This window comes from Ursus americanus, chromosome 17 (genome assembly GCF_024610735.1).
Source record: "Ursus americanus isolate L20-20 chromosome 17, mUrsAme1.1.p, whole genome shotgun sequence".
NCBI lineage: Eukaryota > Metazoa > Chordata > Mammalia > Carnivora > Ursidae > Ursus > Ursus americanus.
This window is the reverse complement of record NC_142143.1, coordinates 3,154,536-3,172,057: the sequence shown is the minus strand read 5'-3', so window position 1 is coordinate 3,172,057 and position 17,522 is coordinate 3,154,536. Positions and strand designations below refer to the sequence as shown.

General features: G+C 58.5%; 1 protein-coding gene across 2 annotated transcripts in view; it reads right to left on the bottom strand.

The window, feature by feature from the left end:
- The window catches only part of CERK (ceramide kinase), a 38,585-nt gene extending 23,456 nt beyond the window's left edge, over positions 1-15,129 (bottom strand). For both annotated transcript variants that reach the window (XR_015727064.1, XM_045779491.2), the window contains exon 1: positions 14,871-15,129. Coding sequence is in view for 1 of the 2 variants with exons in the window: in XM_045779491.2 (XP_045635447.2) it covers positions 14,871-15,003 (133 nt within the window). In the remaining variant the exon portion in view is untranslated. The remainder of the gene's footprint in view (positions 1-14,870) is intronic.
- Positions 15,130-17,522: the final 2,393 nt, after the last annotated feature.

Genomic DNA, 17,522 nt, shown 5'->3' with positions numbered 1-17,522 from the left:
TGGTGGCTGGTGCAGCTCTCACTCGGGGGAGCTGGAGCTCAGGGGGCTCCGGGCAGAGGGAGGCCCGGGCTGACGCAGGTCTGCTCCTGGGGGACCGGACAAGGGACACGACACAGGGAGGGGCTCTGGGGTGAACCTCCGTGTCTTCCGCTACAGTCAGCCCACCCGAAGCGTCCTGTTCCTTGGGTGCGGACGAGACAAGCACCCGTGAGCAGGATGTGTTACTTCACACGTGTGCGGTTTCTGCGCGGGACACATGCAGGAAGGCACAGAACTGTGTTTCCTAAAGACGGACCGAGACCCGCGGGGAGGCCAAAGTCCCTACTGCCTGCACACCTCACTGAGGAAAGTGAGGGACAGGGTGTGGGTCTGGCCTGGGGGCTGCCCCTCGGGGGACACAGGAAGCAGGCCGGGGGGACGGGGACACAGACGGGGACACAGACGGGGACGGGCAGTCTGGACCCGGCCCGCCTGTTAGCACCTCAGCCGCGAGCTGAGCTGCATTTCACGACTGCGTGTGAGGATGACAGCGTCAGACTGAGGGATTTCAGAAAGTTAAGTAAGATCAAGGGTGGGAAGGGTCCTTTCCTGTCGGACACGAAGGCCGAGGCTCTGTGTCCCCGCGGCTCCCGTCCCCTCCTCCGCGCTCAGCCGAGGAGCAGCCTTCGGCCGGGCCCTCCTCTCCTGGCTCGCGGCACGTTCGCAGATCGTGAGCAGAGGCCCTGACCTTCAGAACTCCCCTCTCTCGTTAGCAGGCGGAGAACTCCACGGCGAATCTGAGGAGTCGGACAGCACGTCCCCGCAGGACACAGGACACGGTACCCGGCCGTCGTCGCTCTCCTCCGGGGCCGGGGTCTGGGGGCGGCCGTGGGGACCGCCGTGGTCCTCCGGGGGCAATGTGCAAGCGCCCTGTGCCGGCCAGCCGCCTCGAGCCGGCCTGGAGGGGCCTCCGGGAAGCACGGCGGGCACAAGCGGGGACAACGGTACGTCGGTGCATGTACACGAAACGGAGGAGGGTCTCGCAAAGAGTTAGTGGTGGGAATGTGGGGGCACTTCCATTTTCTGCGCAATGTGAGCATTTCTCTAATGTCTGCCTGCGCCCTGCACCACCTCGCGCCGCATGTGAGACTGGGAAGAACAGAACGGTCTTCTGGAAAGGAGCCTGCCGTGAGATGAGAGGTCAGAAGTCCTGCCGTGAGGAGAGGTCACTTCCAGGCCGCTCTGGACCTGGCTGGTGGCCACGTTGTTGCACAGGACTCAGCAGACAAGGACGCGGGGGCCCAGGGCACAGGCTGGTCCGTCCTGCAGCCTGGCCTGTCCCCTGCAGCTCCCTCCCCGCCCAGGGGCGCAGTCCCGCCGACCTGGGCCAGAATCTGCGCTTTCCTTGCTGACGCACCCCAAGCATCTTTCCGGTGAAATCGCCTCGCATCTTACTCCCCATCACTGCCTTCTTGGAGCCCATCGCGGCCTGTCTGCAGAGGGAGCAGTGGCCGAGGCTCCCGGGCGTCACCTGTCACTTTATAAAAGTAACAACCTCACATCTCCTTCTAAAAACCTTGTAGTGAAGTACGCTTCTGGAATAGACGGCTTCTCCAACAGACAGAAAGATGCTGGAAATCACCGAACTCCCCGAGACTGCGGCTTCTCACCGGAGCCGTGGGCACCTCTTCGTGGTGCGGCCACCCCGGCCACTGTTGGGTTTGGGCAGCATCCCTGGGCTCCAGCCACGAGTGCCAGGGGCACCCCCAACACTGCCGGACGTCAGCCAGCGTCTCCTGGGGGCACCGTCCCTGGCAGAGAGCACTGCCCTGGGGGGTCACTGTGCTTAGCAACCTGTTCTTTACACAGAAAACAGAAGGAAACCAAGGCCGGTCTTGGGGGCACAAGGGAAACCGGGGTCTCCTGTATGCACACGTATGCCCCACAGGTGCCCCACACTCAACCCTCTAAACAGAAACCTATCTTTCCTAGTTTGCGGCCCCTTTCCGGAAACTTCCTTCCCTGCTGCTCCCCAGCCAGTGAAGAGTGTTCCATCCTCGTGCTCTTGTGCCCAGCTACCCAGGAGCCGGGCTTGACCTCTTCCCTGTGTTGGGGAGGCTCCCAGCCCGACTGTACCCCCCACACATGCGCCCCCCTCCCTGAGGGCACGAAGAACGCAAATGTGGACGTGGCATTGCGCTGTCCCAATCTTTCGTGGCTTCTCCCACCGAGTTGGGACCGTGTGCGGACATCCCGCTGCTCCTCACGCAGGCTAATCAACACCCCAGGCTGGGGATGGGGAGCAGTCCAAGACCCTCCCCCACCCGCTTCCTGGCAGACCTGCCCCCGGCTCGTCCCGGCGCCCGCACGCCGCCCCGGTGGGGCAAACACGCAGGAGGACCGCGGGAACACGAGAGCACGGAGGCCTCCAGCACAACTCGAGATCTGCATCCGAAGTTCAGCCAAACCATGAAACAGCCATGCAGCGATGTCACGGCGTTCCTGGAACCGTTCATAAACCTCTCTACGGTGCTCAGTCACTACGCTGAAATGATCTTTTTAGGGGTGATTTTTACAACTTCCTGAGCTGGAAGAGGAAGTCCATCTGGGTGACCGCCACCCCCCCCGACAGGACAGTCGTGGGGCACGACCTGACCTGGCTGCTGGTGGCTGTCCACAACCACATGACAGGCCTCCCTGTCCGTGCTCCTGGGGGGCCCACAGCCACCCTAATAGGGCCGCGGGGAAAGAGCAAGTGGGCTGGCACCAGCCCCTCGCACACTCAGGTCAGATCGCACAGGAGTCCACAGCCGCTGGGGCGCCGGGGGCCCCAGCACTTCCCAGTTCAGGGACGGTTCACGCAGCTGCCGGAGCCCTGCCTTCGTGGGTGGGTTTGAATGGGGTGCCATGGGGGTGTCTCCTCACAAGATTAGAGAGATCAAAATAGATGCATCAAATGTCCCAAGGGCCACCTGATCCCCTCCCAGGAGCCTGTCCGCCAGCACAGCCCTGCCCATTCTTCCTGCTCCAAAGGCCCCGTGGGAACTCTCTGAGCTGTGTGTGTGCATGTGTGTGTGTGAGCGTGTGTGTGAGTACATGTGTGCATGTGTGTGAGCACGTGTGCATGTGAGCGTGTGCAAGCACGTATGTGTGTGCGTGAGCATGTGTACGTGTATGCGTGTGTGCATGTGTGCATGTATTGTGTGAGCATGTGTGAGCACCTGTGCATGTGAGCGTGTGTGCGAGCACATGTGCATGTGAGCATGTGTGTGAGCATGTATGCGAGCACGTGTGTGCATGTGTGTGAGCATGTGTGCGAGCACATTGTGCACGTGAGCGTGTGTGCGAGTATGTGTGAGCACGTGTGTGCATGTGTGTACGAGCACATGTGTGCACATGAGCGTGTGTGCGAGCATGTATGCGAGCACGTGTGCGTATATGTGTGAGCATGTGTGGGAGCACATGTGTGCGCGTGAGCGAGCATGTGTGTGAGCACGTGTGTGCATGTATGTGTGTATGTGCATGTGTGAACATGTACGCGAGCACGTGTGCGTGTGAGCATGTGTGAGCACCTGTGCATGGGCGTGTGTGCAAGCACGTGCGCATGTATGTGTGAGCATGTATGCGAGCGTGTATGCGAGCGTGTGTGTGCGTATGTGTGTGCATGTATGTGTGTGGGTGTGTGCATGTGTGAACGTGTGTGTGCGAGCACTGTGTGCATGTGAGCGTGTGTATGAGCGTGTGTGGGCATGTGCGTGCACGTGTGAGCACACAGCTGGGGGAGGGACTGGAGGCAACACTGCCGCACCCATGCTCCTGGGAGAGCAGACCCTGCTGCTGAGCAGGACCCTGACCTCTGGCCCTCACTGTCCGCCTGCTCCCCAGCCCTGGGGGGCGCGGGGCTGTCACACAGACACGGGACTTGTTCTGTGGGCCACACCATGCCTTTGGCCACCTGGTCCCCCCAGCCCAGCTCTGTCCCTCGCTGGAGCTTCCCCAGGCCTCCTGGCCTTGGCTCACCTCACAGCCTCGTGCTTCGGAGGCTGACAGGATGTCCCACAACACCACCAAGAGAACCGACCCCTCGGGACGGCTTCCCCGGAATTTGCACGACAGTATTCTCGTCTCCTCAAACTGAACTTCCCGAGAACGTGTTGCTAGGCCGCCAGACAGAGAAGTTTTCACAAAGGACGCACTGTCCTGGGGCCGGCGACACTGGACTCGGGGATCGACGTCACAGACGCGTCCTGGGGACACGTGAGCTCACTGCCACGCAGCAGCTCAACAGCCGGCATCGGAGAAGGTATCTACCACCTGCCAGGTGGGTGGTGACGCCCCGAGAGTTGGCTTCCCGTCACGGGCTTGGCCCAAGCAGCGCACCGAGCCGGTCTTGGAGGATGAAGACACATGTCGCATCACGCGAGCCGACAGCGCCACACGCGACCTCACAGGTGTGCAGGGGGCAGTGCCAGGCTCGTCCAGACGCACCTTTACCCGGTCCCCTCAAGGCAGGGGCCCCGCACACACCTCGGCGAACACTGGAAACCCCCTCCCGGCTGTTGTCTCTCCTCGAGTCACTACGGTTTCAGTGATTTCCGGGCCCGGAAAGACTTGATCTGGAATCCGGCAGAAACAGTGTTTATTACCCTCTGCAGCTATTATAGGTTTCGAGAAACAGATGTTCAGGCAAAGTTGGTCATAAACACGGAGCTGAAGAGATGCTGGTATTAACGACAACAGACCCTCCGCCGAAGGCGTGTGTTACTCCCAGAGCAAGACTATTTAAAAAGAATAACAGTCTGAGTAGGGGGAGAGCCACGTGTGTTCAAAGAGTAAAATGGGGAGACGGGGTGGCGGGTCACGACCCCCGACGGTCACCGCCAGTTTCTGGGCAAGGAGTACCCAGAGCAGCGCTGGGTTTGAAAAAACAGCACGCGCATGAGCTAGAAATCACACCCGTGTGAGGGACGCACACGCGGTCTGCTACAGGCGTTCTCTCCCTCTCGTCCTCCCTGTGCCTGGGACGCGAAGCGGCCGTCCGTCCAGCGTCGTCGGGATGCGGACAGCTGGTCTGGTTCCGGGTAATGCAGCTGAAGTTTAGAACCGAATCTGAGTAGCGTCAGCTTTGGCAAATGCTGCGAACACTGAGCCCGTTCAACACACAGGAAAATGCAGGAGAGGCGCGCGCACCACCAAACGAGAGAAAGACGGACCCGCGCTTCGAACATTCCTTGGTGTTTTTATTTTACACTATTAAACATGATGTAAACCAATCTCAGGACAGGGTACTCACTCCGGCCACGCCTCTTCACGGACAATAAATTCTAGCACTTATCCTACATGATACGAATTCCAAAGTAGCGGAATCAATTTACCAGGTTTCACTGGCTCACAGGTTTACGTGCGTGACCCACACGTCACTTGCCTGGGATGTGAAGTTCTACTCACACGCACATGGAGACGCCACTGTCCCCCCCACAGACCACCAGACACACGCACACGCGCACACACACACCCGGCTACCTGCCCCACCAGGGTCTCCCCCACTTTCCGGCCCAACACCGCCTCCCCAGCGCCCCCGCCGCCAGCGCCCCCGCCCTGTCCGCGATCACTGCGCACATGCACGCGTGCACACCCAGCCGTTCTTCTGCCTCCCCGCTGGGTCACAGCTCCTGAGGACGGGCCTGCGTGTCCCCACGGGGCGTTGCCTCACGGGGGCCTGGTGCTGTCGCGCCGTGTGCGCGTGGTAACAGCAGCGACAATACCGGCCGCTGCGAGCGCAGGTCTGCGCTAAATTTATAAGTGCGGATAATCCTCACAATGACACGAGTGTAGGTACGATCCTCGCCTCACAGACGGACGCAACAGGAGACTGCGCACAGCTCCGCTTCTCTGGGAATTCAGACAACTCGTCCGAGCCACAGACGCTGAGGGGCAGGCCCAGAATTAACTTCGGGGAATCGACCAAAACGTGCTCCTCTCCGCCGGCCCTGCCCCGCCCACGCCTGGTCCCCAAGGGCCCCCCGCAACCCCAGGGCCCGAGTCAGGCCACAAGGGGTGCACGTGAACAGCCACAAGCCATTCAGAAATTGGTGAAAAGACTTTTTCTTAAACAAGAATCAAGGAGCAAGTGCGGCCCACTGTGTCTGAGCACCTTTAGTTTCGAAGGACTTATTCCGTTTGTAAGAATATCATTATAACTGCTACTAGGGCAGGTCATTTTGTGACATTCTGGACGTTTCCTAAAGAGCCCTTCTTAGAACGCAGCTCACGTGAGCCACAGCGTGTGACGGCTGCAAGTCTCCCCCACTCGCTCGATCAGACCTCAGCCCAACTCCGACGCGCCTCTGCGCGTGTAAGCTCGCGGCGACGCCTTCTAGTAACAGTAAAGCAAGCCGTTTTAAGGGCCAGTGGTACTAGTTCAAATATTACCATTATTACAAACTCAGAGAAATGTTCTCATGTAATAAAGTCCTTTCCAAATATGGTCTGAAATGTTGCAATGACATCTCAGCTGGAAGTTGGGAGTGCTTTGCCGACAAGGGGTACAGTTCCCCGTGCTGCCTTTCACGGGGAGGGTGACTTGTGTTGACAGGCAGTCAAGCCTCCGATAAAGGTGAGGACCGAATGGCCACCACATTCCAGCAAAGTCGCAGGCGATGCCAGGGAGATCACCAGCACTGCAGCCATGTGGGCAGAGCCAGCCAGGGACAGCGGAAAGGGCCCTGCCCTCTGTTGTCCCCCTTGTCAGATCTGTTCTGTACGCCCTTCCGTGCCCGTCACGACCTGCTCAGACGGAATTGACTCCACAGTCATGACTCAGGTGAGAAACAGGGCCTGCCGTCAATCAGCTTTATGGCTCCAAGTTCGCGGATGAACCTGGGTGCCCACAGCGCCTCAAACCCAACAGGAGAGGGACCTCATACGTGTCATGAGGCTGGCCCATGTGCGTGAGTACACACACGAGTGCAGTGAGGGCAGGATGCTTGGAGCATGCCACGCCGCAGCACCCCCAGAGACACCCGGGAGGCCCGACACAGGACACAATCAAGGGCACAGCTCTGTTCCACGACACAACGTCACACGCCAGAGCCCTGTGCAAGAGGGAGCAGATGGGACGGGCCAGGAGTGGGCCGCTGCACACCCCCTTCCTTCAGGTGTGGCCTGATGTGCTGGGGCAAAGTCTGAGCCTTCTGTGTGCTCAGGAGGCGGGGATGGTGAGGAAAAAAGAAGACAGAGATTTAAAAACATGATTCAACCATATGTGGTCCAAACTCACTTCAAATCTCACAATGGAACGGGTAGAAAGTAAAAGGATCGAAAAGAACCTGTCACGCAAACATTAATCAGAAGAGAGGAGTTGGGGCACCTGGGTGGCTCAGTAGGTTAAGCATCTGACTCTTGATTTCAGCTCAGGTCATGATCTCAGGGTTGTGAGATCGAGCCCCTTGTCAGGCTCTGCACGTAGCTCAGAGTCTGCTTGAGATTCTCTCTCCCTCTCCTTCTGCCCCTCTTCCACCACTCGTGTGTGTGTGTGTGTGTGTGTGTGTGCGTGCGCGCACATGTGCTCTCTCAAAGGAAGGAAGGGAGGGAGGGAGGGAGGGGCTTGTTAACAGATAAAGTAGTCCGCAGAACAAAGAAAACTACCAGAGACAGACATGGACATTGCATAATGGAAAAGGGTGAACCCCAAATGAAGACATAGCAATCCTGAACGTGTATGCATCAAACAACAGAGAAGGAAAATACATAAAGCAAAAATGTATAGAACTACAAGGCAAAATAGAGAAGTCCACAATTATAGTTGGAGACTTCAACAATCAACAGAAGAACCAGACAGCTCAGTAAGGATATTAAGAACCAACATCATCACCCACCAACAGAATCCATCACATTTCCCCAACAACAGTACAATACACACTCTCTCAAGTGCCTATGGAAAATATACCACTAGAGACTACATCACTTTCGCACGATCCTTCTGTTCTTACGTCACTTCACACTTCAGAGGATGTAGGCAGGTTTGTGTGAAACTGGTCAGAGAGAAAGGAACTGGACCAATTCTGATGTTGGAGCCCAGTCTGCAAATGGATATGCTATTCCTCAGAGGGAGGACGCGCTTTCTGCTTACAGACCAGTGCATGATGGGACTAGAACCCAAATGGGCGTGTTTCCCAAATTGCAGTACCGGTCTTTCCAGATGACCAGAGTTGTTCGCTTGCTTGTTTTGAAGGTCAAATATTTTTAGTCATCCTGGATTAGCTGCTTTTACGATACATCACATGCTTAGTCCGTCTTCACAAATAACGACTTAGAGCGGGGTCAGCAAGCTGCGGGCCAAATCCAGCCAGCTGTCTGCTTTTATAAATAAAGTTTTATGGGCACGCGGCCGCGTGAACTCATCTGCATACTGTCCGCAGCTGCTTTTGTGCTGCAACGGCCGAGCGGAGGAACGGTGACCCCCAAAGCCTAAAACATTAGCTACCTAGCCCTTTAAGAAGATGTTTGGGGGCAAGTTAACCTTGAATAACCTCGGAAAATTACAATGTTTCTGACCATGCTCGGCTTCTGCTAAATGAGGGAATCCGGCCTCGGAGATAAAGCAGGGTAGAGAAGACAAATACATTCAAAAATTCGAAAAGCAAAACTCCCAACACAAAGCAGAGAGGAACAATCAGACTACACAAAACTCAAAGGAAGACGACTGCTGAAGGGCGAAGTACTAGCCGGGCTGGGCCTGAAGCAGGGTAAGATTCGAACCCGGGAACAGGAGGAAAAGCACCTTGCAGAGAAGTGGTGCCAATCCGAAGGCAGCCAGTGGGGCGGGAACCACGGGGCCGGATCAGGGAGGCTGAGTGTGGGCCACACACCTGCAGCAGGACGCCCGTGGGGCCGGGGAGCGGCACGTGTGGAAGAAATTTCTAGCACAGCATCAATTGGCTGCACCTAGCCGGCTGCCTGCATGGGGCCTGCGACACCTTAGACAGGCTGCTCAAGGTGTTCTCCAGACTTGGGATCCCACAACCGGTTCAGCCACCACAGGCGCGTTCTAAGGAGGTGACACAGCGAACGAGAAAGACGGAAAGGGGAGGCCCAGAGGCAGGGGGTGGCAGAAGGCATCCAAAGCAGTCTGTGCGTGGGAAGGGCGACAAGAGGCGTGAGACGCAACCGGCGGCAGGCCACGGGAGAACCAGCAGCTGGCGGGGTGGCACCCAGGCCCAGGCGCGAAGCGCAGGAGCTGCCGCTGGCCGGTCGTCCGAGACGCGGGCTGTCTCACGCGCGGAATCAGATGTCGCTGGAAACTGGGAACCTGAGCTCAAGAGGAGGCACGACGTGGAGATCACTCCGACCGCGAAGTCAGCCCCAGGCTGTAAGAGCAAGCGCGCCTCACCCTGGCCCAATCTACGCATTCGCGAAATACGTGCCAAGGGCAGAAGCCAACTACGTTCCGTAAGTCTGTATGCAAAAGTCCAGACTCACAGAGAAGAAAATGAAATCGGGGCAGGAGAAGAAAGCAAACAATCAGCAGCGTCTTCTCGAACACACGGAAGACGGACCTTCTAAACTGTGAAAGACAGTTCCTCAGATGCTAGTGTATTTCCTTGAGATAAAGCATCAGATAGGAGATTGATGGGTCAAATGCTATATCCTTTTTTAAAAACATTGTCAAAATATTGCCAGATTAGTTTCCCAAGCCAGCAGAGCAGCCCACACGCCCTCGCAAGCTCTCCGCTCTCTCTGCCGCTCTGGCTTCAGTACCATCCCCCATCCTTGAACCGTGTTCTGTCAACAACAACAACCTGTATGTATTCTTTGCATGGATTTTTTTAAATCAATTTTTTTTTTGAGAGAGAGAGCGTGTGTGTGTGTGCGCGTGCGTGCATGCGAGGAGCGGGGAAGGGCAGAGGGAGAGGAAGAGAGAGGATCTTCAGCAGGCTCCACGCCCAGTGCAGAGCCTGAGGAGGGCTCGATCCCACGATCCTGAGCTCACAACCTGAGCGCAAATCAAGGGTCAGACGTGTAACTAACTGCACCACCCAGGTGCCCCAAATCAATTTTTGTATGTTCAAAATGTTTTCTTAATTTTAACACTTTGACTGTTATATTTGTTGCAAATACCATTCCCATCATTTTTTAAATTACGGAGTCTTACCGAAAAAACTCTTAAGATTTTTATTTACTGAAATAATCTAGATTTTTCTTTTTTTCTGGATCCCATCTTGGTTAGTGAGGTCTTCCCACATTCCAAAATTATAAATTGTCCTGTTTTCTTGTACTAATATATCTTTAGAAGAAAATCTTCATCCAATTCTGATTTTGAGGACCTTTCACATCATCAGTGAATAAAAAGGACATTTGTAGTGTTCATGTAATAAAATAGGGCACAACCAAGAAAAATCATGTCTTCAGTCATGTGCTTTCCTATGCTAGCTTTCAACTCCTAACTATGCATCCAAGAGAAAGCAAAGCCTATGCCCCCCCCAAAGGACCTGTACGCAAATGGTCAGCATCTTTATTCACACAGCCAAACCCTGGAAATGGTCCCGAAGTCCATCGAGTGAATGGCTAAACACGCGATTTCTCATACAATGCAGTATTACTTTGTGACAAGGAAGAACCAACCATTGATACATGATGAATTCCAAAAAGATTAAGCAAGACAAAGAAGCCAGAGACAAGCGCACCGCTCTTGCAGGAAATTCTGTTAGACAGAAGTCAGCGCCATCCCTGGGGACGGAACAGCGCAGAGACCGAGGGATGAGCAGCTGGAGAAGGTTCTGGGCGGATGTGAACGTCCTGTATCTCGATGGGGTGATGCTTAGGCAGGTGCATATATTTATCAAAATTCACCAAACTAAACCCTGAAAATGTGTGCATTTACTGTCAATAATGCTGACTTTTTTTAATCTTAAATTTTAAATTTTTAAAAAAAATTTTTTTAAAGATATTTTAATTTATTTATTCGACAGAGAGAGAGACAGCCAGCGAGAGAGGGAACACAAGCAGGGGGAGTGGGAGAGGAAGAAGCAGGCTCATAGCGGAGGAGCCTGATGTGGGACTCGATCCCATAACGCCGGGATCACGCCCTGAGCCGAAGGCAGACGCTTAACCGCTCTGCCACCCAGGCGCCCCAAATTTTTAAAAATTTTATCCATTTGTTTGAGAGAGAGAGCAAGCAAGAGCACAAGCACACGCGCTCATGTGCACCCCCCGAGCTGGGGGGAGGGGCAGAGGAAGAGGGGCAAGCAGACTCCCAGCTGAGCAGGGAGCCCGATGCAGGGCAGGACCCTGGGGTCCTGACCTGAGCCGAGGGCAGACGATAAAGCTGCCCTTAAAAAGTCACATTTTAAGGGCGCCTGGGTGGTGCAGGTGTTAAGCATCTGCCTTCGGCTCAGGGTGTGATCCCGGCATTCTGGGATCGAGCCCCAGGTCAGGCTCCTCCGCTATGAGCCTGCTTCTTCTTCTCCCCCTCCCCCTGCTTGTGTTCCCTCTCTCACTGGCTGTCTCTCTTTGTCAAAAAAAAAAAAAAAAAAAGTCACATTTTAAATGAGTAAACGGTGCCCTGGAAAACATTCTGCAGTGTACTTCCCCGGCTTTTCTCTCCTGCATGTTTACATAGACAAAAACACCAAATACTAGTCACTGCTTACGGGGGAGTCTAAGGGTGATTTCTATGTACCTGCTTTTCTGTCTGTGTCTTCTAGATTTTAAATTTTCTGTAAGTATCTGTGGGCCCTCACCCCCCCCGACACACACGCACACGCACACACACGCACACTCCTGCCAGCCCCGACCCTAAAAGAACGCATTCAGAGTCTGAGGGTGTAACCCAGATACAGCTACAGTCTGTTTCAAGTTCAACCAGCACGACCCACTTTGAGCCAGGACGCCTCTGCTCAGTTTCCTGTTTTCGGTCGGCTTCACTTCCGAGCCGGCTGGCACCCAGGGGCGCTCGCTCTCACAGCATCCCTGTGGGCAGGGCGGCCCTCTCTGGGACCAGAAAACCCTGCCCCTCCCAATTCCGAGTCCTAACGTGGCTGTCCAGCACTGCGCCACGTTCCCAGCACGGTGACCCGCAGAGAAAGAGTCGTGCCTGGATTAAAAGAGCTCCGTTGTGCACATCTTTTGTCTCTGTGAGCAATTCCAGCTTTTGTGTCTAAAAACAGGAGTGATATTCTCGAGATGCAAGAGGGTCAGATGAAATTACCGGAGTGGCCGCACCCCGCCCAGTGCACACTGTGGCACGGTGGCCCTGACTCCCTTCTTTGACCCCCTGCCACGGCATGCCCAACACACTCCTTCCCCATCTGTCCCGGGGAGCTAACTGAAGGAAATGTCCACGTCGGCCCTGCTGACCCTACTGATCTCCAGCATGCAGTCACCTCCCACGGGCCTGCTTCCTTCTGGGGGTGCAGAGTAATGGGAAACCCCCAAAGAGCTCATGCAGCCGTCTCTGCACCGCTCACCCGGTGCTCTGCACGGCGCTGGGAAGCACATGGGTGACGAGAACAGGACTCTTCCGGGAGGAGGCCCACTGGCTGGGGCTCAGCCCCAGCAGCTCCGGGCCTCTCCAGGGAGGGAACCAAGCTCTAGGCTGAGAAGCTCTGGATGAGCCCATACCAAAGTGCCTTCACGGTTTGTAAAAGCAAAACCACCACCATCCCAAGAGAGAGGACCAGCGGCCGTGGACGTGAGCAGCTGGCAGAAGCGAGCAGCCCTGCGGGCACCGCCACCCCCAGCGCCCAGAGTCTGACGACCGGAAACCACTGCTAGCCGGCTGCCCACACTGAGCCGGCAGTGAGGGACTTCCCACCTGGACAACGCACAGGGGTGGGGTCTGCCCAGTGTTCCCCGTGGGGGGCCACACTGCCACTGGCTGGCTTGGGACCCACCAAGCTGGCCGTTGGACCACGGGTGGGGCAGTGATTTCAACTCTCCATAGCTGGGTCTCCCCAGTTCTGAAGTATGGGAACAGTTGCCCCGCAGGGGTCGTGTGCGAATATGACACAGAACAGCAGCATGATGGCTGCATGGGGTGCCCCATCCTGGAGCTCAGAGATTTACAGAACAGCTCAAAGCCCTCGGGGCCAGGCCAGGTGCCACTCACTTCAGAGAGAGAGAACAAGAGCGAGACCCAGGGCCCTGCTGGGTGGTGCCAGGAGGCCCGAGGGTGAGATCTGAGGCAAGACATTTCTTCCAAAGGGACCTCGGTAAGATCTCGCAGGAGGAGACTTGCAGACACCCCGCCACAGACAGGCTCTCTGCAGACAGTGCTTCTAGTGCAGGAGCCGAAGCCGGAAACCAAGTGCTGGTCTTGGGTGGGAGGCCACCCTTGACCTTGGCGCCGCCTCTGTTCCAGCTCTGCCCACCCCTCCTCCCACCCGCTGAGCCTCACAACCTCAGCGTTGGGAAGCACCTGCAGCACCCTGACCATCCCCAAGGCGTCTAAAAGGCACCCCAAACTCTGTCCAGGAGAGAAGCCTGACCTCTGCAACACCCACCCCCAATAATTAAAACAATAAATCCCCGCGTCTCCTGCCGTGACGTCAGTGGACTGCAAACCTGGACCACGTCCCCCTCACTCAGCTTCTGCATTTTATGCAGACCCCGCCCTGCTCAGCCCCACTCCTGCCCCGGGTCAGCAGCCTCCCCACCGCACTTCTTGCACCTCCTCTGCTCACTCTGCACAGATCCTTTAGGAAGGCTGGGCTGCATACAGCCCTCCTGGGGGCTCCAAGAAGTCCCACCTCAGCCCCCCCGGGATCCATGGGGCCCCATTTCCTCTCCCCCACCTCCTCGCTGGTCTTCGGGCCCTTCCCGTGCTTCCCACCTGCACCGTCTCTCCCCACGTGCACGGTCCCTCCAGGTCTGCAGTCAAATGTGGCCATCTAAGGGAGGGCTGCTGGCTGCCCCTGGACCACAGCCACCTGCCTCCACTGCCGGCGTCTTCTCCTCAGACACACAAGCCCCTGCACGTGCACTGACTGTCTCCCAAGGAAAACGATCCATTGCGGCAGGGACTCTGCCATGTGCACTGAGCCAAGGCTAGGATACCACCGCACCCTCCCCAACAGGCCCTCTATAAAAACTTGCACAAGACAGATGAATGAAGTGGAGCACACCCACTGCGGCCAGTCCTGGGCTTCCTCTGCCTTGGAAGCCTCTCCCCTTTCCCACTGTCCAACACCGCCTTGGCTCATCCTCCTCCCTCCTTCCCAGGATCAAGTGACATCTACTTCATCAGCCTCTGCCCATCCCTCTGCCAGCAGACAGCTCCGGCCAGGAGCCCCTGGCCCCTTCTCCTTGGGGAGTGTCCCTTGGGCTGGGTGTGTCCCTTCCATTTTTATCCAAATTACACTTCTCCAACTCGGGAGGGCCTCTGAAGGTCATATGTCCAGCCTGTTGTACCAAAATCAACTCCCCACCGCCCCCCCCCAGCACATCCCAGACGGAAGGTCGTGAGCCCCCTCCTCCACTTTACAACAGGAATTCCGTACTCTGAACGGCTGCCTCTCGGTTTTGGACCCCCGGTAAAGAAAAGCGTCCGTCCTTGGTTAAACCGAAACCGACTGCCGGGCGCCCGCACCCCTCGGGATCCATCCGTGACCAATCTCATCCAGAAGGTGCCCTTCTGATCCCCGTGGGCCGGTCTGCGCGACGCAGACGCGACCAGGCGACACCGCCCGGCCCGAGCCTCGCCCACCCGGGGCGCATTCGCGCAGGGGACCGCGGGCGCCGGGGCTCCGGCCCTCCCCGCCCGCACCGCCCCGACTCGCCCTTTGTCACCGGGTCCCTGGAGCGCACACCCCGCTGGGCGCCGGGCCGCGTCCGCGTCCCCTCCCCGCCTCCCCCGCTCCCCGGCCGAGCCCGCGGACCTCGGTGACACTCACCCGCGCCAGGGGCGCCGGCTCCGGGCCCCGGGCTCCGCCACCAGCGCAGCAGCGCCCGCGCGGGGTCCAGGCTCACGGCGCAGCGCTGCCGCTTCACCCACAGCACCGAGCGCAGCGGCTCCGCCGCCCCCATCGCGCCGGTCACCCGCCGGCGCCGCCTGCTCGGCCGGGCGCGGCGCCGGGCGGACGCCGAGGGGCGCGGGACCGTTAGCGGCCCCCGGAGCCCGGGCGGCTGCGGCGGCGGCGGCGGCGCGCGGGGCGAGCGGGCGGGGCGCGCGGGGCGGGCGGCGCTGCGTCACCCCGTACGCAGGGCGGACGCGGGGGACGCGGAGGGGGCCGGCGGGGGTTGGGGGGAGCGCGGCAGGGGGCGGGGGAGGGGGGGCCCGGGGCGCCAGGAGGGCGGAGGGAGGCGGGTTGGGTCGGGAGCGGTAGGGGCGGGGGACCGAGGAGAGGCCGGCTGGGGGAGACAAAGGGGGCGGGCGTGGGACCCAAGAGGGGGCTGGGGGTGCGAGGAGCGGGCGGGGGAGGAGCGGGCGGGGGAGGGGCGGGGGCGGCCCGGGAGGGCGGTGGGCCGGAGTCGGGCGGCGCAGACCCGAGGAGCTCTCCCGGGATCGTTCCGAGGGCGCAGGCCCAGGAGGAGGTGGCCTCCCCTCGCCGCTGGTCTTAGGGTCCGAGTCACAGTTGCCGGGCGGGTCTGGAGCTCAGTAGCGCCTCCTTGGTGGGTCGTAATGACAGGCAGGTTAGGGGTGGAGGGTCCTCCAGTGGCGCAGAAATGACGCCTGGGCGGTCTGCGGGGGCGGCGGGCAGGCCTGGCCCTCCGGGTGGGCGAGGGGCTCCTATGCTCATCCGGATGCGGCGGCGATGGGCGGCTTGATGTCCTCTCCAGAGCTGGGCTGGCCTTGCCATCCTCTCAGAAATAAGCTGAAAGGCCTTGACAGGCACCCATAGGAGGTGCGAGCCCTACTGCCCACCCCCCCAAACTACCCCAGGCTCCTCTGCTTATAGGCCGGGGAGGCAGGTGCTGCCCTCCCCACATTCCTGAGGGTAGCAGTTTTAGGCACTGGAAACTCAGCAGGGAGGGGATGGAGCGAGCGTTTGAAGCAGGCAGTCTGGGTTAAGGGCTCCCCCGGTGCCCTGCACACCCAGGCTGAGGATAGATTGCCCCTGAAGCTGCCAGCGTCCAGCCATCCTTTACTGTCCACTGGACTATGTGTCCCACCTGGGTTAGGGGCTGCTGAGAGCAGCTGGGGGTCCCAGAGCCCCTGCAGCCCCTGTCCCAGACACTCACGGCCACCCTGCCAGGGGAAGGGGCCTACAGGCTGGCAGGCAGGGAAGGCTTGCTGGAGGAGGTCTTCCTCCTAGGGGCCTGGGATAAAGCAGGGGTGGGGGTAGGGGGGCACAGGCAGCTGAATCCTCCCCTCCTGACCCGGCCCAAGGAGAGGGAGGTGCTATTCTGACTCCTGTGTCCCAGATTCTTTTCCTCATCAGAGCCCCAGCTCAGCTGTCCCCTCTGCATGTGGGGGGACTTGCCTGACCTCCCAGCTTAATGGACCATGGCAGCCCACCCCAGCAGTCCAGCCCTGCCCTCAGAGCATGTCTGCCCCCCCCCCCAGCTCCAGGAGGACATGGACGTGTCTATCCTGCAGCTCTCGCACTGAGAACAGTCTGAGGGTGTAGTAAGCACTTCAGGATTTGGCCCGTGACTGTATCTGTCCCTGATTTATCAATGGAGAAGCTGCAGCTCATGGAAGCTGACTCACTCATCCAAAGGCACAGGGCTCAAAAGTGACGGAGGTCTGACTGCAGGGGCGCAAGCAAGCCATCTGCCTCCCCCTCAGCTCTCCCTGCCCAGCCCTGCTTCTCCGTGGCTCCTCCTGCAGGAGCCTTCCCTGCGGATGGCAGAAGGGCGGGCCTCTTGCCTGTGCTTGGCACTGGGTAGCCACAAACACAGGCTGTACCCTGCCAGCTCCCTGTGATTCACTCCTCTCCAGGAGCCCAGCCCCTGTTCAGGCCAGGTGCAGGGAGGGCAAGGAGAGAGCAGAAGGCCAGGTGTGAGTACGAGCCCCACCCTTGGGCAAGCCATCCCTGATCTCCAGCCCAGCGGGATGGAGGAAGGAAGGCCTGCCCTGCCTCCCTCCCACGGCTGCTGCTCTGAGGCTCAGGAAATGCGGGTATGAAACTTATTTGGAAGTCTTGTGCCAGCACCTGGGGGGGTGCGGGGCTGGTGTCAGCACTGCAGCACCAGGAGGAGGATGGCAGGAAAGTGTGGGTGGGAGGGCAGGGCCTCAAATGCCAGCCTCCCTGTCCGGGAGCCTCCTATGGCTTCCCTGGGCTGGGCTCCTTCTGCCCCTCCCAGGTTATTCATTTAGAGATCCCTTCATGCCACACAGCAGCTCATAAAGGCTGTAGCCAGAGTGGGAACCCAGAGAGGACTCAGACCCCACCTCTTGGGGGAAACTGTAGCATCAACCCCAAAGCACTGATGAGGCCTGGAGGAGGGAGCTCAGGTGTGGCTGTACCGCGGGAGGCAAGGCCTTCGAAGAAGTGATTAAGGTAGAATGAGGACAGATGGGCGGGCTGTAACCCGATCTGACCGGTGTGCTTACAGGAGAAAATTGGGAGCACAGAGAGCCCAGGAAAGGGTTGAGCACA